The sequence below is a fragment of the Notothenia rossii genome (genome assembly GCF_949606895.1).
Source record: "Notothenia rossii genome assembly, chromosome: 1".
NCBI classification, from domain to species: Eukaryota; Metazoa; Chordata; class Actinopteri; order Perciformes; family Nototheniidae; genus Notothenia; species Notothenia rossii.
The window spans coordinates 79,415,132-79,436,276 of NC_136912.1; the positions used below are offsets into that span (position 1 = coordinate 79,415,132).

Below are 21,145 nucleotides of genomic sequence, written 5' to 3' on the forward strand. Positions count from 1 at the left end.
GTGACACAACATGGGAATAACAGTAGAGGAACTTTAACATGCTGTCAGCCACTTCGTTTCAGTTCTTCTTAAAAAGGTCAGTTTTTTTCTTATTATGTGTATGAATAATACAGTTATATTTTAGGGCACTGTGAGGGCAATTGATGTGAAGAAAACATTTTATATTTAGCTTATTTTCTGCAATATGTTATTATACATTATATACTTTCTATTTCAATAAGAACGTCCACACAATGATATAATTATATAATAAAACCGAAGACAAAGTGAGATGCTTTAGTTTGAAGGAAATTAGAAACAAAGTTAATTGAGCTTCCTTTTATGTTCTGCATTTAATTCTGATGAACATTACATTAACTAACTTATATCTGTTAAAGAAATGAAAAGTAATTTCAAGTGTCAGTAAAACTCATAAAACACAACCTAGTGTATCAGCAGGGGTAATGAAACTATACTATCTTTAATAATCATAATATTTTGTGATTTGTGAACAATAGCAGTACAAGTGTTTCTTTGGTTCAGTTTAAACAGACAGTAAATGATAACTCGTCACAACATACTGTAGTAAATGGTCATGATCTTCCAGTTTGATCAGGCAGCAAAACAAATATTTGATTACGTGCAAATGAAAGAAAGAATGAAAAATGAAATACACATTTTAGTGGACCTAAATGAGCATCATCTTGATAACATATTTTCAACTCAGTTCTTTACAGGAGGAGATTTTGGTACAAGGTGGGGGTGACTGACTACAGCGGTGCTGTTGCTCCAGTGGGGGTGTAGAGGGAGTTTAGAGGGGAGGGGTACCCACTGACAGCTGTGGGTGAGGCGGGTGAGTTTCCTCCCATCACAGCTCCTGGCTGAGGGCCATGTGACAGAAACTGGCCTCCTGCAGGGGGCCCTGGGTATCCTGCAGGGGGCCCTGGGTATCCTGCTGGGGCCCCTGGGTATCCTGCAGGGGGCCATGCTGATGGACTACTGGGCATTGTGGGCCAAGGCACTGCAGCTGGACCTGCCCACTGATTACCCAGAAGCCCCTGCTGGCCCCAGGGCATGGAAATGGGAGAGTATGGGGGCGAGGAGTAAGGAGTGCCCCCTGCTGGCTGAGTGGGGAACATGGAGAGGATCTGAGAGGAGGAGAGAGTATGATGTGGAGACTCTGAGAGAAAAGAGGAACACAAAAAATATACTAAATATCGTGTAGCAAATCCTGTCAGAAACAATTAGTCGATTACTTTTTTAGTCAAACAAAAAAAACTACTGGAGCACTTCCAATGCGTTAAGAAATAGTTTGAGCATACAACTCCCAGTGAAACCCTTGTTAGTTTTCACATTTGTATCAAAAAATCTCATCACAACCATCAATGGGAGACATTAGAGACATTGGAAGGCAGAATATTTTACCTTTAGAATAAAATTAAGGCCAGCTTTGTACACCTGTTTACATTCCTTATGCTGAGCTAAGCTAATCAAACTCTGGCATCATTTCTTAAAAAACAAATTAGACACTATAAGTCAAGCATCAGTGTCCACCTTTCTCTGTCGGTGGACACTCTTTTAAATTGATTATCCTTGGGTTTTGGACTGTCTGTTTGACATGAAGTCATTTAAAGGACGCACTTTGATTTCTGGGACCCTGTGATGGGAATTACTCCAACATTTTTAGAGCATTTTAGAGAGCATTAGTTGCAATATCCTGGATTTCTGGAATGGCAAAGTATTTGATTATCAACTTGTTGTAATTACAATAATGAAAATGAATTGCCATGGTTAAATAATAATAAAGAGAGACAGTATCTAAACCTAAAAGCCTGTGTTTTGAAAGTGCATATCACACCACCCCAACACAACCCTTTTCCACACTATAACAGGATCAACAACATTTGGTTTATTATGAAGCAGGTCTAGGTGCTACATAAGTACTGTGAATGTATTAAAACCCTCAAAAGGGCCACACATCCTTAACCCATAATCAGAAGTTTTTTTTATCATTATTAAAGGGTGTCAACATGTTCTGGTAAAAAACCTAAATGCAAGTATAAATAAACAAAATAAGAACATAAATACATATAATCCAGCAGATACACAATGTAATTACAAAAAAACATTATTCATTGTTTTCTTTTCTGTAATTTAGTTCATGGGGATCTGATATGTTTCCCTCTTGAGGAGAATGAGATAACGTTAGTATGAGAAAATAAGGCCATTTCTAGGCATTCAATGGAAATGATGCCATTCCCTATGGATTAATCATTTTAAACAGGGAGATCGTGGGAAAACTCACGTAGTGTACGTTATGGAACACTGTTTGCATATTTCTCGTGTGCCTCCAGGTCTAAGATCAAAGGTCAGTGTATGAATCCTTATTTCCTGCCTGGTCTTTCATGATGTATGATGTAGGGAACATTAATGTTTGATGGTGGTGTGAATGTAGTTTTTGGCTCTCAGCACTTCAAACATCATGTTTCAACCATTCAACCAAAGTATCAAGTTGCTCTGATTCAGCTGACAAAAGAGTCAGCTTGAGGAGGGAAGGGGCCAGTTTTAAGGCATGACAGCCTGATATTTTAATTACATTTATTTGCATGATAGGATACCAAACTGATGAACTCTGAGCTAGATCTTTGCATGAATACACCCTCTGATGTGATGCAAAACATTTGTAATAACCATATACTGCGTTTGGTTCCCAAAGTGAACCCTCCACTCCTTTTAATCACTATCAAAAAACATATTCCAAAAATCAATCAATCTCTAAAATGTAATGAAACTAAAGTAGTAGTTATGCAAATGTGACATGAAATAACGTCCCTCTTCTCTTTTTACGGTATTTAGACAGTGGATTGTGATACAAAACAAGATTCAAATTGTGAAATTGAAGTGGAATTTGCGGCCATGGTCAGAAAAGACGTAGCTTTTGACCACAATAATTAAATGAATGGCTCCGTTTTATAGAAACAGACCAAGCAGGAAGTAAATAGATCATTTTGCCATGAATGAGACCAAAGTATTAGCACTTCCAGGCTGTGTACTGCCCCCTACTAACTTCAGCTCTAACATATTTTAGGCTATAGAGGATTAAGTTATGCATTATGGTTTACTCAGCATAACAGTTCCTGGTCTCAGTTGGAGACTAACCTGGCTGACTGGCGCAGGAGCTCTGGTCGGGCATCAGCGGCTCCTCCATTTGGATCGAGAAAACCGCCATCAGCTCGTTACTGGAAGAGGCCTGTACACAGAGCAACAGAAAACTCTAAAGTTTGCATCTAAAAACAACATAAATCAACATTTATCAATTGCTTATGTATTAACACTAAGTTAATTAACAATAAAAGGTAGCAGACTGTTAATCGAACTGCAGGTTAGTTAGTCTCACGAGCCATATGAGAGCAACAACAATAATAGATATTAACGAAAATACCATATGTCTTATAAATTCACATACTGTATGTTATGATCTTAAAAAGCAGAATAACTGCTAACTAACTAACCCCAACCTGACGCTTGAATTTGAAAGGTCAGTAACGCTATATCTTTGTTATTTCACCTCAATGTTTTGAAATTCTGAAATGCAAGATGTTTCATGATTTTGTTGTTTTGAGGTGGTTCATTAAATAAAAACATGTTCAAATAAGGCAGGTAAGGCACAGTGTATTGAAAGATTCACATGTGTGATATTGTGTACCTGGTCTAAGTTTCCAGGGGAAGAATCTTTCCGTGGACTGAGCACTTCCTCCAAAGCTAGTTCCTAAAAATAAAGGCACATTCAGTGCAGTTTTATTTCAATCTTTGCCTTCCACCATTTCAAGAAAAATAACTACATAAAAAGATGTTCAATGATAAACTTCACCATAAGATTTAAGGAATACAACTTTATTTTATTTACCTCAGCTGCTGGGGCTGAACTGTCATTTAGTAGCAGTAAGGAATTAGTCTGGAAAAAACAAACACCATTGAACACTTGATACAAAAAATGAATACATGGACACCAAAGTCAAAAAACACTGATGTAATTATACAATTAAAAAAGTTTGCCTTACTTGCGTCAGTGCATCTGCTGGTTCCTCAGTTGTCTCCTGGTCCACCATCTTAGAAACTTTCTCAATGTCAACCAGGACCGGGTCTGCCTGGAGAACACAAATCAAACATCACACTGTGCACCAAACATATCCTTTTCCTCAGAGAACAAACCTGTCTTTAGTTGTGCTCTCACTACCTGAGATAAGGGATGTAACTATACAGTGTGGTTCAAAACAGCGTGAAAATACAAAAAAGGACATAGATACTTCTCTGTTCTTTTAACTTGAACCGACAGTAGAGCAATTGTCCAAGACTGAGGTACATTTTTGCACGTTGGCCTACTTTGGTCTACTCTTTTCATTATCCGAATAAGTCAGTTACATTTCCAAAAGACTGCCATTATTATAATGAATGTTATACAGCAGCCTGATTATTCACTGTGTAGTGGTTTTGTGAATCAATGTCATTAATATAGATAAATAGCATCTTGTTAAGTAATTTTGTAATAACTGTCGCTAATGTCTATGAATATTCATATGTTATTAAATATGTTTCCCATGTAGCGAGTGGTGTGTGTAATACCAGGTTTGCCGTCTTGATGTAGAAGAGGCAGTATGTGTCTTGGTGTTGGTAGACGTAGGCCAGAGCTCTGGGGTCAGACTCGTCTCTCATCAGAGAGCTGATCCCGCTTCGGTCGTGGTCATGAAGTACAGCCTGAATGCAGATTATAGAAAAGGTTTGAGGTTCAACATATCCAACCACTACAAAACATTTAGACACAACAAAAGTTGAATGGGGGAACAAAAAACTACCATAAAGAAAAGATGTAAGAAAAAGGGAAAATAAAGATATCATAACTTTAGATATAGCCTGATTAAAGCTGATTTGTTTCCGTTTCTGTTTCTGTGTCTCTGGCTTTTGCTGGGGAATGTTTAGACTTGGGGTTATTTCTGGATCTAGCACCCTTCACCTACAATTACATGTTTTGGTCTCGAACCTAAGAGAGAAAATAAATTAGCTGCAATTTAGATTTTTGAACATGACAATGAAATACAGATGCAGTGCAGGAAACAGTTTGGGATGTTGGTTATTACAATCAGACATATGACCAAAAGAAAGGGCCGAAGTTGAACCAAAACTAAAATAAATATTCGAACATTAAAGAGCAACTTGCAGGTTAGAGACACCAGTGAATAAATGTGTAGGAAAATGATGAATACACTAGATTTTCCCAAAAATATACAGAAATATACACTACAGTGACATCTGGCGTCGTTTTATTAAGACATTTTCACTTCCGCATTAAAAAAACCTCCGCACGTGACCTCCCACGTGTGACGTAACATGGGGGAAACAAGGGGGAGAGCGGCCAGTCTAACGTATGAATAAACATGGATCACAATGCTAGTTTTTTTTTTTTTTTCAGTTATAAAATAAACAGACATTGCTCCAGATAACAAACCGTACATCAAAACATGTAACAACAAAACAACTAAATAAAACGTAACGGGGGAGGGGGGGGGGGGTGGATGCAAGCATGACTTCCTAAGACAGCTGATTGTGACATACACAGGACATTACATACACAATACATTATACATTACACAGGAGATGCCATATTGACAGTGTTAGATAGGAGAGCTGCGGACAGTGAACCGCAATCCTCCTGTCTCCCCTCAAAATCCCCCAGCAGAGAAGCTGCACGCTCCATGTTCAGTAGGTCCAGATACTCCCTCAGCCATTAGTCCCTAGTAAAGCAGGCTGGTTTGCGTTCCTTCCAGTTTAATAGGATGAGTCTTTTTGTGGCTAAACAGCCCAATGTCCAGAGCCGATCGGTAGTCCTTGCAAGATTGCCATCTGGCTTGAGACCCAGTAGACATGCAATGGGACATGTAGGGAAACTAACTTTTAAAGATTCAGACAATAAGGATATTACTTCTGACCAAAGTTTTTTTACCGCTGGGCATTCCCAGAGTAGGTGCAACAATGTACCTCGCTTGCCACATTCATGCCAGCATAAGTCTCTGTGTTTATTGTCCATCTTAGATTTTGTAAAAGGGGTGATGTAAGCTCTATTGAGAATTTTGAACTGTATGATCCTGAATCTTGCACATTTAGAAGAGAACATAGCTGACCTCCAAATGAAGTTCCATTGCAAAGCAGACAGAGAGATATTCAAGGCATGCTACCAGGACAGTTGGACAGGAGAAAAGGTATTCGGGGCAGCCCTAGATAATAATTTATAAATGTTAGAGACCACACCTGATCACAATGCTAGTTTTGACACAGAAGAGGTTGAAAATATATATTCGAATGCATATGATTATAATTATGAGCCTGCTCGGCGTCCAAGAAACCAGGAGCAGCCAAGGATTAGACAAAATAACGGCCATCGGAGAGAAATGGAGCTTTGGTGTGTGGAGAACCAGTGGAGAACAGAGCAGCTGTCTTGGTGAGTGACCGGCGTTAGCATGTTAGCTAATGTCAGTCACATCACATCATTGTAAAGTTAGCAATCATATATCAGGCTATAACTAAAGTAGTATTGATAATATAGTAACGTTACTGGCAGGACTGTTGATACTGATCCATAACAGAAACTAATGCGCAAGTATCAGCCGTATCTCGCGTTACCTAATGCAACTCCACACTACGGTGCTGACCGTAGGGGAGACGCGAGATAAGGCTGATACTTGACGATCTGGCGGAGAAAGGTTGTGGAGCCTCCGTTGATATGCCGTTGTAAATGGCTTGATGGAGGGCAGGTGTGTAGTCGGGGAGGGTGCACAGCTGATTGCAGCAGGTGAGTGGAGGTTGAGCCGGGAGCCAGGAGTGACAGCCACCACGCCCACACAAACAACACAGACAGGGGGAAACAAACAAACACAAAGGAGACGGCTGGAGCAGTACAGCCACCACAGCGTCACCTAATGCAACTCCACACACTACGTCTTACGGTGCCGTGTACCGGAGGGGAGAGAGAGCAGCGAAGGGGGGAGAGAGAGAGCAGCGAAGGGGGGGAGAGAGATGTAATACGGTTTCTTGATAAAGCTGTGGAGACGTAGTATGTGCTGCAGGGAGGTGGATGCACAACGCACCCAGGAACGAACGCTAGCTCCGGTCCTTTTCCCGTGAGGGAAACTGTGGACTCGATGCCTTGACAGGCTTGAGTTTGTGCAACCTGCACAAACAACAAGCTCACTATGATTAAAAATGGTGAAATGAAATGTAAAATTACCGAAAAAATACCAGCTCACTAAATCACAACCGCTCAAACCAACTACAAACTACTACCGCGGATTGGGCAGAGAACGAGTGCAAGAAAGTTAACTCCCCCATGTGACGTAATATGACGCGTTTGACGTATGAGGTTAAAAAAAAGCAGTTTTTAGTAGCAGAGCTCAAAACGGCTCCTTTTCCTCTGAATTCCCGCCCTTATGTCTTGTAAAACATATCAAATCCTGCATTAACATTTTTAATTGTAATTTTCAGGCAAGGTTAAGCATAAATGTAGTAAAAAAAAAAATCCTGCAAGTTGCTCTTTAACTGCATGTAAAATGCAGAATCAATTTCATAAGGGAAACACTACTTCCACAATTCTATTAACATAACTTAGCATTTAACTGATACTTCTTCATCATAAAAAAGGGTACTACTAAAGGTCAAACATTATGCCTTTTAGGGGGAAAACATGCAAATGTGGACTTCTAACTGGGCTGGGCTCAATTACAACATATCTGTGGTGTACTAAACAAAACTCACTAGCCTCCTATTTTTGTTTTATGGCACTGATCCATTTCAGTTGTGCAAATATTCTGCTTAACCTCCCAAAGGAATCCTGAGAATATATAATTGAAATGTAGATAATGCACATTTTGGCTAGTTATAAATGAACCGGTTTTCTTTTGTCCTCTAAAGACATCAGTGGTTGTTGAGGTTGCACACAAGAGAGAGAAAACCTTTTCAAGATTAACAAACAACCCGAGGCGACAACAGCTTCAGGACAACACAAAGACGAAGAGAGATTTGGGGGAGTTGCAGTCAGTGTAACTCACCCCGGTCCTTTCATCCACTATTCTCAGGCCGCTGGAGGAAACTTTCAACCAGACTCTCTGCTTGTGTCTCCCCTGCTTCCTCGCTGCCGCCTCAAAGCCCTGGCACACAAAAAAGAATGTTGAGTTATTTAAAATGGGAGAGAACCTATACTGTTAGTTTAAGGGCAACATTTTCATATTTATACTGATGAAATGTTGTATTAAAGCTATGTGTAGAATCGTTTTCAACTGACTGTTGGCCAAAACTCTCCACTGCATATTTGATTGTGTAGACACCATCACCGGGGGGCGCCAAATTGTCAAACTAGCTAACAGTTTTTTACTACACTGATCTTGTTATGCGCCTGTGGATCATGTTTTTTTCTAAGATGTTGCTGTACCCTATGATACACTCCCACTGTATCGGGGAACATCCTGTGAGATGACAGGGCCTGAAGCCACTGACATATCGGAGGAGCAATAGGTCAAATATCAGAAGCCTTTTTTTTACGAATGTTCCCACAACTCCCTTTTCCATCCAAGAAACCATGCGCATTTGCTTTCATTTATATAAATACCTGTTACAAGGGTATAATTGTTCAATGAGCATCAATCATCAACTTTGAATTAGTCTTAAACAATTCAATATATTTATCTTTTTTTGACACTGCTCCACAGAACAAAAATATCTTTGTGGAAGGTACCAGTTTTGTAAAATAGAAAAATATCTATTTCTAGAAAAAAAGCCCTCTAAAAAGGACTTAACAAACCACTGAGAATATATATTTTAATCTCACTTGTCATGTGATATATTTTCCTCCTTAATTAAATGACTGCAGTTTGAATATAGGAGACAGAGGTATGTTTTTTCTTGCTTTTTCTGACCTTTAGCTTCATCATGGAGTCCCAGCACATCTTGTGTCCCGGGGCGTCCGGCACATGGTCCACACCGATGAGCTTGGCTTTGTAGCGGACCCCGTCTCCAGAGAAACGGGAGGGGGGGTGACTGGGTGACCCTGGGAATCATAAAGACGTGAAAAAAGGGTTAAACGAGGACAAATCTGTGTGAGAGGAAGAAGAAGCACAAATATACACAGACGTGCTTTTCGCACGTCTGTGTATATTTGTGCTTCCTAGTTGTGTCTTAAATATGTGTGTGTGTCATAATCTGATTAAAATTGATGTGTACTTGTGTTTTTAATATGTGTACCTGTGGGTTTGTACAAAGTTTTCGTGTGTACATATTTGTGTGTGTTTGTAAATGGATAATACAAGTTTGTTAGTGTTTATGTGCCAGCGGTGCAGATAGTGGGGGGGGGGGGGGGGATACGTCCCCCACAATTTCATAGGGACACTGACCCGTCCCCCCCATTTAAAGTAATATATATATTATATTTCTTTTATTATCCTTTTTTAAATTATCCTTCTTGCACTTAAAGGTACATACTGATTCATTTGTTAATCCACATACATACTTATATTGTATTATATTTGATCTTGAAACAGTTCATATTTGAGCGTACGGTTAATGTTACTTATAATTGTAAAACACATAATAAATCCCGGTCAAATGCACGCTGAAGGCTCTTTGAGCAGCTTTTCACTCACTGATTGTGCTGTTATGTTAAATGTTTGTTGTTTGTTTTTCATGTATTTTTGTCTGGATATTTGTCTGTTGATGTTGGACATGGAGCTGCTGCGACGCAAGTCAAATGTCAGACTTAATCTGACAAATAAAGCAATATCGTATCGTATAATAAATCAATGGTAAGTAAATATTGTGAAAATAATTTCTCTCAGTTTCGTCCCCCCGATTTCAAAAATCTCATCTGCGCCCCTGTTATATGCTTACGATGTGTTTTCTGTGTGTGTAGGCAAATAGCTGAATGAGCGTTTTACTGATGCTTGGTCAATGTTTCATCTAATTTCCTGGAATGAAAACAGTAATTGAGTGCTTATGAAAATGTCAGTATGCTTGTTGTAACAAAGGTCGCCTCTTAAACAGCTTCACTAACGTTGTGAAAGAGTTTACTGGATTTTGTAGTCAATGGTTAGTTTAATGTTCAGCAGAAATACATTTGTGTTTCAGAGTTCAAAACAAAGTGAGGGGCCTGAGCTGGTGATTGTCAAAGGCTAAATTACCTCTAAAATGAATGGAGATATTTGTATTCATACACAGGCTTCTAGTTTGATTATAGTTACAATTTAGCTTAGGCATCAACACATAACTGTTACATTTAACCTATTATTCAAAACTTTGTGTGATATCAGGTTTAGAAATGTTATACACTTTAAATAAAAATGCGTTAACTATATCATCCTACTCAAAATTCAGAGACAACCAATGTACAATAAGAGTACAGCATCTGAGTTCTGAAGATTTTTTAGGCTTCAAAAATCCAATACTTCATCATCGAAGTATGACTACTGCATGTTTATTGCACGTTTTACAAGCGCAACATTGTGATCATATTCTCATAAAATCATAATTGCTCATGAATGGTTAACACTGATGTGTTTAAAATGGATTGTGTTAGATTTTAGAAGCTTTTGGACACAAGAGGAAACAGCTCTGTGGACAAACCGCATGTTTGCAAATACTTTAACATATGTTAGTTTTGGAGCAAATGTAGCTGTATTCACACCAGATAAACATTTATAATGTTGGAAATGTGTTAAAGGATTTCCAGTCAGACACTGACATCAACAGTATTTTTCTAAACAACTGCAACAGCTGCAGAGAGGTGCATCAAGGAGGAACAAGGAAAACAAACCTGAAAACACTCCTGCTTCCCATCAGATATTAATAAACTCAGACAGACCAGGATACATAATGTACTGTATAGTAAGATTTAGTGTCCTTATTTAAAAGAAAATATCAAATGTATATGCATGTATGCTCTTTTTTCTCTCAAATTAATTAACTTTAAACAAGTTTATATCACAACAAGAAAATAATAAGAATAAGAAGGGTTTAAGCAGATGCAAAGAGATACACATTTTGAATGTCTATGTTCAGGCAGAGGTGAAAGTCAGAGTTAAAACATGTGAATAAATGCAAATTGGGAGGCAAAAATTAAAACAAGATCAAGCATGTCGTATGCAAGAATCTAATGTGTTGACGCATTGTCTGTTTTGTTAAGCAAACTGCATACACAATGCAGTGGCCAAACTTTTATAAAGGACTCTGCACCCCCAGACATTTCTGTGGCCGGAGTGGGACAGAGAAAATCGGAAAATCTCAGAAGCTACAACTGAAAGATTGTCGTTAACAGACAAGTAAAAAAATTGGTAAATTGAGGGTTAGGTATATGCCCACTGACAGTTATTGAGAACAATAGCTGCTCTGAAACTGTTTTGTGTTTAACTGATTTTGAAAATATTAAGGTTATGAAGTTTTGTCTGTGTAGATTAACAATCTAACTAAGTTCTTTTTCGTTTTTTCTTAAAAGTATGAACAAAAGTAAGGCCAGACAAGTATAGAATAAAACATAATTATTTGAATTAGCCTGCTAAACCATGTCCAGGTAAAATGTAAGGAACTGTGCATTTAGCAGGTGCTGAAAGATTGCTTTTCTCTGGTCAGATGTTGCCACTTCAGTCAGAAGGCAAAACTCTGAGCTTAATTTTTTTTGAGAGCAAATCGGGACAGTCAACAGCAGTGGAGCACTGTACCTCTGGAGCTGGAGGAGAGCCAGCTCCTGACAGGAGTTTGGTCCAGGGCAAGACAACTCGCAGCCGTTTGCTCCGTCTCCATCATGGCGAGATCTGTTTGGAAATTGAAGGCTAGGAGGCTTCAGGATGCAGTGACAGCAATGAGTCACACTTTGTTTCCTGCAAGGGGGAAAAGACAGATTTGTTGATGTAAAGAAAAATGTCAAAATGCAAAGAAAAATTGTCTCCAGATATCAGCAACATTTGTAGTAAAAGAGAAACAGTTTGATGGGCTCACCTGTGGGAGAGTGTCTCTGCTCTGACCCCGCTGCTTGGCTCAGCTCACAGCAGAAATTTTACAGAGTCAAAGGTCAGGCTGCACACTCACTGGTGATATATTAACATCCTCTGGGAGTCCCGAATACATGGGAACTCATGTGAGAGACTTAAGAGACTCTGATAGGGAGGATAGTGAGTGTACATGGTGCTGTCCCTCTGTGGGGTTCAGCATGAGGTCATGTGTTTCCCTCACAGAATGCTTATGGGTGATATTTCTTAAAATAATGGATGAACACAAGTTTTCTGGCTGCCTAATAAAGATCAAGCTATCTGAAAACTTTTGCAGAAAGTATAGTTGAGAGGAACCAGAACCAGTCTATAAAGTGCTGTTTAAAATAAACAACAACAATTAAATATGTATTTAAAAGGGCTATGATATGGGGTTCATGAACCAGGCAGAGGAAACGTCTGGCTCCAGAAATGATTAACTTGATGATGCTGGATATTGTCTCTTGTGTACTAGAGATGTTTTTAGTTGCTTTGTGAAATAATACAGAGCTTTGCTAAATGACTTATTCATGTATCATTGACTTTTGGCTTTATAAAGTGACTGTCTCTACTCAAGTGGTCATTAGTTTTGGCACTTTTGTGTTGACTTCCTCTCTTAGCATCAGAGGGTGCCGCTTGGGTATTAGGCAAAAAAACATATTGGACAAATTCTAAATTTCACCTGATGATCTAGTCAGGTTAGACATTTTTTTTACATTTTCTCCAGAGTAGAACATTTGAGTCCTTAGTGTGGATGAAGCTCATAAAACTCTATATATCCTACACTTCCAATAATGCAACTTAAGGAAATATCTCATTGACCCCCGTTACAGCTATGGCAAATCCCCTCTTTTGTCAAACTGTCAAAGTTTGTAGTGCAAGTTATCTTTTAAAAATGCAATTCTCAATTCAAGCCGAGATACGATAATACTGATGACGTCACTCTGACATCATCCTCGTTATTATCTCATACTTGACGAATATCCTCCGGGGTCACAGTAGACGTTACTGCTTCACAGGCTGACTTGTGCTTCTCATGATGAGTCAACATGAGTGAACATTGATCAAATCTGTTCTTTAGAAAGCCATTGTCTGTTAGTCTATCGGCAATGTTTGCACTACCAGTCTTTTGCTGAGTTAAGCTTCTTATCTAACTCTTGGATAGAAAACACATATCTGCATTTAAACATATTATTTTTAATCCACCAATATGAATTATTCCTCACTGCCTTTTTCTTTCATATAGACAGAAATGTTGCCAAGAATGACCGTTTAGGATCTCACAGAGAAAGAGGCTGTTCTGTTGAGAAAAGTCTATGCTGCCGTCTCTCTCTCTTATCTTCAGGCCCTCCGCTTTAGAGGGATCAAAATGCAAGTGATGCATTCTCAGATAAATATTTATGAATCCAATCACTTGTTGTGACTTGTTAGCAAATAGGTTTCTCTGCATGTAGAAACATATTTCTCAGGAAGCACAGCTAATGTTGAAAATCCCCCAGAAACAGGAAAGGGTTTACGTCAGATTAAACGTGACTTTCCCTAAAATCTCATCTAATTGAAAGGGAATCCTCTAAAATCAAAACAATATGCAAACTCAGACCATTTAGCTCAATTGGCAGAGGCTTTAGTAACCAGAGGCCATGAAATAACAGATTTAATCCACTTTGAATAAAAAATAAAGAAGGTAATCTACATGAACTTTTCCTGTCAGCACAGCGCTGACGGCGTTTCAAGTTTCTGTTTTAAAAACAACAACTGTGGGATAACGGTTAAAGCCACATTTCCCAACAGTGACAGTAAAGAAGTAAAAAGATTTGTCTCAAACAGTTGAGCTTCAATGATCTGTAACAGGGGGGCAGGAGCTCCAACAAGCCGCTTAGGACAGAGAGTGAATACCTGGTGAATACACATACTATACAGAGATGCCGTATGAGAAACCAATGTGATTTTGGAAAAGTGAACAATTTAAATCTATTCTAATAGACCTCAACAATGGAAATAGGATCAGTAGAAATGGCCATGATGGGACCTTTAAGTCACTGAGCTTAATGTAAACATTGTACAGTAGAGAGGAAAACCCTCTTTTACCCTCCTCTTCATACCTGCTTCCCCTTGGTCACTTAATCTGCCGTCTTGGACTTCAATTCCACTGCTTTGCCGACGACATCCAGCTTCTCGTCTCCACCAAGTCCATCTCCACTGCTACCCACTCCATCCTGACAAACTGCATCACTGAAATAAAATCCTGGCTCCAACTCATTTTCCTGAAACTCAACTGTGATAAATCTGAAATAATAATCATTGGACCAAAAAAGCTCACCACACCTAACCATAACTTCACCCTCAACATAGACGGCTTCCCAGTTCAAACCTCCCCTCACATCCGGAACCTATGGCATAATATTTGACCTAACCCTCTCCTACAACAAATACATCAAACAGATCACCAAGACAGCCTTCTTCCACCTCAAAAACATTGTCCGTCTACGTCCATCCCTCTCCCCCACTGCTGCAGAAACCCTCATCCACGCTTTCCATCACCTCCCGTCTGGACTATTGCAACAGCCTCCTCTATGGTTCACCTGCAAAAGCCCTCAACAAACTACAATACATCCAGAACTCCGCCGCCCGTCTACTCACCCACACCCGAATCCGTGAACACATTACACCCGTCCCCATCAAGCTCCACTGGCTCTCCATCCCCCAGAGAATTCAGTACAAAATCCTCCTAATGACGTACAAAGCCCTCCATAACCTGGCCCCATCCTACCTGACTGACCTCCTCCACAGACACACCCCTACTCGCTCCCTCCGCTCTGCTGCTGCCAACCTCCTGTCCCTCCCCACCCGGACCAACCTCAAGTCCGGGGGCAGCAGAGCCTTCTCCGTTTCTGCACCCACCCTCTGGAACTCACTACCCCAATCCATCAGAGATTCTTCCTACCTCACAGCATTCAAAACATCACTCAAAACCCACATGTTCAACACTGCAACACTGCATTCAACCCCCCCCCCCTCTATTTTCTGTTTTGTATTTTTCTTTGTTTGTTTTTGTTTTTTTATTCTCTGTCAAAGCGTCTTTGAGTTTCTAGAAAAGCGCTATACTAGTCCCATGTATTATTATTATTACCACAGAGGTCTGAATTATTGATTTCCAAATGTATAGACCTGAATACAAAGAAAGTCTATGTTTTCTTAAGGATTGGATGGTTTACTTAATATGTGTTCAGTTAAGTATTAAAACACATCTCCCTCAGATATTTAGAAGAAAGAAATCACAACAAACTGTTTTCACATTGGTGGCCTGGGTGACGTTATCTAAATTATGCCGCAAGGGATGAACTCATGCCAAGTTTGTGATGAACAAATCCTCAAAATAGTGACCGCAATGATTCAAGGGAAGCCCGACTAACTCCAGCTGATTCTCAGTCTAAAGAGCAAAAACCTAAAAAAAAACACACTAGCTGAATCTAGCATCTAAACCTCTGATGATGAAACACAACCAAGTGCACCAACAATCATCCACATCCTGGAAGTGCACTTTTTTGTTTTCTAAAAAAGCAAACAGCCCAGCCTCTTTGACAGGGTGTCAAACTCTGAAACAGGCTCCCTTTTTTGTCTTTATGAGACACAACAGGTTTTCAACTAACAACAATTTATTATGTAGCATTCAAAATGATACGCTCAGAGCTAGTGTGCTGGGTGTGTGGTGATTTTGTATAAAGACTAAAAATGTAGGGAGGATGGACGGGAAAATCGAAAAGGACGAAAATTGGTCCTGTGTTGTTATCTTTGTCTTTACAACGTTATGTTTAACCCAAACCACACATTTTTCGGTATGAATTCATAACATTTAAAAGGTATTTACTGTAATCTAGTGTGACACACCGGGCTATAGTGTGAGAATGTGACGTATAGTGAAGAGTTAGGAATGATAGTGGGTCGATGATGATCATTTTTTTCAGTTAACACATTCATTTATTTCCTGACTAAAGGGCTTTAAATCCATGACTGAATGATGAACTCAAATACATCAGCAACTACAAAAAAAAAGGTTGATTTGAACAAGTTCCAGTCAGTTGATCTGAATAATGCGGTCAGGTGTTTTCGACACCTTCAGATAACCTTCTAAATCCCAGTTTTGAGAATCAACATTTCGTCATACTTAATCTAAAAGATGACATGTTCCTTTGTGTGTTGTTGAAACGCTGTGGCCTTTGGAAGGGGAAACACCTCTCTGGATAATCCCCAAAAATGTTCTTAATGTTCAAACTAAACAACACACTGCTTCTGTCGATTTATTCATAGTCATGTGGTTTGGTTTTTATCAGAATTCTTTTTCTGTAGTACAAACAAACTAACCCCATGGGGAACCATCAGGAAACTACCTTGCTGTGTCATAAATGGTAAAGCAAACATGTGGAACACGCAAATTGTTTTGTTGTCGGCTGCAAGAACCAATACAATTGTTGTCATGTCCTCCCATCATCACTTCTTTATCTCTCCAAGTGAGATAGAACAGCAGGATCTGCCAGAAAATGAGCTGTAGATCAGGATAAATCAATACTGGTTGATCGCATCGAGACACAACTTCAAACCTGGAGAATGTAGCACTGACGGTGACTATGGAAGGCAAATGTAGTGACCAACAAATACAGTAAAACATGCAATTGTTTTAAGTCTTAAATACTAAGGTGTTTTAATAAGATATGCAGTGGCAACAATATTGTGTTAAAAAAACGCAATATAAAATGTGTGCCCCCATTCAAATGATCAATACCTTTTTTTGAATTCAGGTTCAAGACAGTGAAACACATCAGCTTGTTTTTCTCTGGCCTGAATCAAATTAAAGAGCCAATATCTGCCTTGTACCGTTATTAAACTCCTGGATACCATTTACACACACAGTAGAAGTGTTTATTTAACTTTATGAACAGTTTCCATTCACACTACAGTAGCAAACGTAAACATAGCAAAGAGGACACAGTGTCCTCTCAAATGTTATAATGCTTTCATCAAATTCAAAATAATCTGGTAAGTATAGTGAAATTAACTAAAATGTTTCTCTGTCAGAGTGCAACGACTCAAAACTTCTAAAGTTTACATAACACAATGATTCAACATGACCAACATGTACACATATATTTATATTTCATACTTGTTTTCTTTAGCTGGTTGACTCTCCAGAGGGCAGCGTTTTCCCGCCAGTTTGTCCAACACTTTGGTCTAGGCTGAATAATCTCTTGCTCATTTGGACATTTTGGCATGGAAAAAATCTTTATTAAACTGGTGACATCCATTGTAAAAAATGACACCGGTTAAACATCAGCATGCTATAATCCAGCATGTAAAACTACAGATGTAATCCTAAATACTGTATATAAAATACTAATAACATTTTTGACAGCAGCCATGCTGAGACATGTGAAAATGAACTCCAGCTGATCGTCGAGAGCCCCATTGTTTTCTTCTTCAGGCCAAATATTATTAAAGTCAGTCCATTGAGCTGGATGGATTACCAGCCAGGGATTACAGTGCTTCGATATCTTATCCATAAACTGCGTCACTTCTCTTCCTGTAAATGCAGGGATGTGACATACAGGATTCCTTATTGGAGCAAGAGACAGTCAGTTCGTTCCCAACATACTACCATACCCTTTCTAACGCATGGGAAAGATTTTGCATCTCTAAATACATAGTATGTAAAATGAAGTAGGACAAAAGCACTGCATCCGGTCACATTTTGCAGGATGCAAGCCAGCATGCTGTCCTGCCTACTCTGAGTCAAAGTTTAAGGAGTAATGTTATGATGAAGAGTATGACCCAAGTGTATGCATAGGTCATGCAAAAGTATATACTCTGTGAGGGAAACTGCAGTACATACAAGGACATCCAGTGCTTTTGTTGCCTTAACAACAGACATGACTTTTGATGCAAATCCTTTCAACGCCCACCATCCACCCCGAACCCCTCCTGTAGCTAACATAGGACCTCATTCAATCAACAACATGTTGCCTGGGAACAAAATCCAGGCAAAGATTAAATTAGTTGGCAAAATGTAATTATAAAATATATATATCAAATAATATCTAAGAGCCAGGATCCGTATTACCGAACTATAGCAAACTTCAAATTGAAACTGTACTCTCTACCGTCAACACTTTCAAGTTGGATAAAGATGAATCCACCACCTGCTGCATTCATATGGTGAAAATCCAGAGTTTTAAGGGTCGATTCAGCATCATACAGGATGCTTAAGCAGATTTGTCCGCTCTAGGCTACCATTCCCAGCCATCTCTGTTGGCAACCAGTCTTTGTGTTTTTCACCCAATTTAAACCACAAACTTCATCCCATTTCTTGGGATGTTTAATTGACCTCTTTTAGTGTCAGTAATGTCTTGACTGTAAGATCTCCTCGATATGCTGCTGATCCAACTATGGTCAAGTTCTTTCTTCTTGTTATGTAACTCCAGACTGACCCACCAACTTAACCTTGGATTCCCTAAACAAACAAATGTAAACCCAAGAGATCGTCTTGACTCACTTCCAAGAATGACCAGAGTCCAGTTTTCTTCCTTTCTCTAATTCCTGAAATCCTTTTACACATAATGCCTTTGACAGTAGCTTGTGGAATAACAGACGTATCATATTGCACCATTACCTCAATACTAACTTGCTGCAACAGCCTGCAAGTGAAGGTTTGAGATTTCTGTAAAGACCTACTATTCAAAATGAAATACTAACAACTACACTGCATACTATATTAACAATTGAGTGTACCACACCACATTAAAACAGTTACTAAATCAGCCTACTATCACCTAAAGAACATATCTAGGATTAAAAGACTAATGTCACAGCAGGATTTGGAAAAACTTGTCCATGCTTTTATCTTCAGTAGACTGGACTACTGCAATGGTGTCTTCACAGGTCTCACTAAAACATATATTAGAAAGCTGCAGCTGATTCAGAACGCTGCTGCTCGAGTCCTCACTAACACTAAGAAAGAGGATCACATCACTCCAGTTCTGAAGTCTTTACACTGGCTTCTTGTGTGTCAAAGAATATATTTCAAAATACTGCTGCTGTTTATAAAGCTTTGAATGGTTTAGCCCCAAAATACATTTCTGACCTCCTGCTAAATGATGAACCATCCAGATCTCTCAGGTCTTCAGGGACGGGTCAGCTTTCTGTCCCCAGAGTCAGAACTAAACATGGTAAAGCAGCGTTCAGTTATTATGCTCCAAATATCTGGAACAAACTCCCAGAAACCTGCAGGTCCGCTAAAACTCTTACTACTTTTAAATCCAGGCTGAAGACTTTTCTTTCTGTCGCTGCTTTTTAATTGAACTATTCATATCTTAGACTGCACTGTAACTTTTATCCATGTATTTTTTCTTTTAATGTTTCTTTTATTATCTTTTATTTTTAATGACTGATTTGAAATGCCATTTTCTTAATGTCTTTCATTTTTTGTAAAGCACCTTGAATTGCCTTGTGTTGAAAAGTGCTATATAAATAAACTTGCCTTGCCAGCAGACGGTTCACACAGTTAACTCAGACAATGCAACACATCACATCAATCACAGGGTTACTGGTCCAATTTATTATTGAAGTGTAAATCAATCTAGTCTCTTCTACTTAATTGAATGTTTTCTAGAATTATGTAAAGCCAAAATAAAACAATGATTTAAAATGAGTTTTACAATTCACTATAACTCTTAATTATTTTAACTGGGTGTTTCAGAATCCGGCATTGAACAAGACAGGTGCATTGATTGTGTTAGGCTTGTGTGACCTCATGCTTCATACTCAAATATTTTTGCCACTGTACATCCGGGGATTTCTTTCATGCATCCTACATACTTAGCAGTTAAAGTACACTTAACACTCAATTCAACGTCATACTTGGTGTGATTAGTATACAACTATGCCTTTTTTAACCCAGCCAATGTGTTATCAAATAAAAATATTATCAATGTTTATGCATTTTCTGTCTTGAGTATGTGAATACTACTATTGAGTAGTGGGGGAAAGACTTTTTAATGTAATTTCAAGGGCTGAATCATGTTTAAAGATGAGTTTAGAGGTAACTTTAAAGACATATATGAATCCGGTATAGTTACCTTTTAAGGATTTAGTGCGACATGTTCTGTTGTGCAGCTTAGTCACACTAAAAACTCTGTACACTTTTTATAGCTCTATGCCCACTGCAGAGACCACAGACAGAGATAATTCATTTAAATGGCATTAGCAATAAATGAATTACCTTTTACGACATCAAGGATAACTATAAACCGTGCTGGTGCGTCCCGTGATTCACTGAAGGACATTCCAGCCGCTGTTGGAGTTTCCAGCTTTGGCATCATTTAAGTGCTTTGTTGTTTTTAGAATCTGCCAGCTCCCCTTTGTCTGCAGCAGAGAGGAGCAGCGGTGGTTTACTTCTCAGAGAGGTGTTGTGCTTTGTCTTTTAAGGCCGGCTACAGACAGAGACCCTCGCTGCTGCTCCTCAGTGTAAACACAAGTCACGTTGTAATGAATGTGCCATGGCGGCAGAGTCAGAGCAGGCTAAGTGCACTGACGTCCCGTGTGTGCTCGAGGTGTCCATCAGCCTTGTGTTTTCCTCACAACCATTTACAGTCATCTCTGTTTGGGACAAAGCTGGAACACCTTCTTCCAACCATATATATTCATGTGTTTAATTAGGTCTTTTTGTAGCGTCATCCCTGATACCAAACATTTGGGCAAATCGCTTTTCCACCTGTTTTAAATATTCTTTGAGATTTTTGAGATTTCAGATCGCTTAGCTGCTGAAGATCTGTATGTTTGGAAGTTGTATAGCTGCAGCTGCAGTTTTATTACAGTATTTGGGGAGTGAGTGCCAAACTTGTTAATATTTTTCCAATGTCCCACGTCTCACAAACACTGTTTAGTAAATACTTCACAGGAAATATGAGTATCCATCTTTTTTGGTAACAGGGGTCTATCTGCCTCACACCTGCAAGTTATCGCTTCAAGGAATATATAAAACCCACACTTTCTCTGTGGATACACACATATATATATATGTTTTACATTAATTTGACTGTACTGGCCCTTTGAGTTATAAA

General features: G+C 39.0%; 1 protein-coding gene across 1 annotated transcript; it reads right to left on the reverse strand.

Annotated features, from left to right (window-relative positions):
- Positions 1–130: 130 nt before the first annotated feature.
- LOC307025444 (uncharacterized protein) lies at positions 131–20,544 on the reverse strand. The gene is made up of 10 exons (XM_079660118.1): positions 20,305–20,544; positions 11,730–11,888; positions 8,940–9,070; positions 8,076–8,174; positions 4,603–4,734; positions 4,041–4,127; positions 3,887–3,934; positions 3,686–3,748; positions 3,139–3,229; positions 131–1,159 (listed from the first exon to the last, which is right to left on the reverse strand). The coding sequence occupies exons 2-10, from the start codon at positions 11,812–11,814 to the stop codon at positions 750–752; spliced, it is 1,146 nt and encodes a 381-aa protein (XP_079516244.1). The 5' UTR covers positions 11,815–11,888; positions 20,305–20,544; the 3' UTR covers positions 131–749.
- Positions 20,545–21,145: the final 601 nt, after the last annotated feature.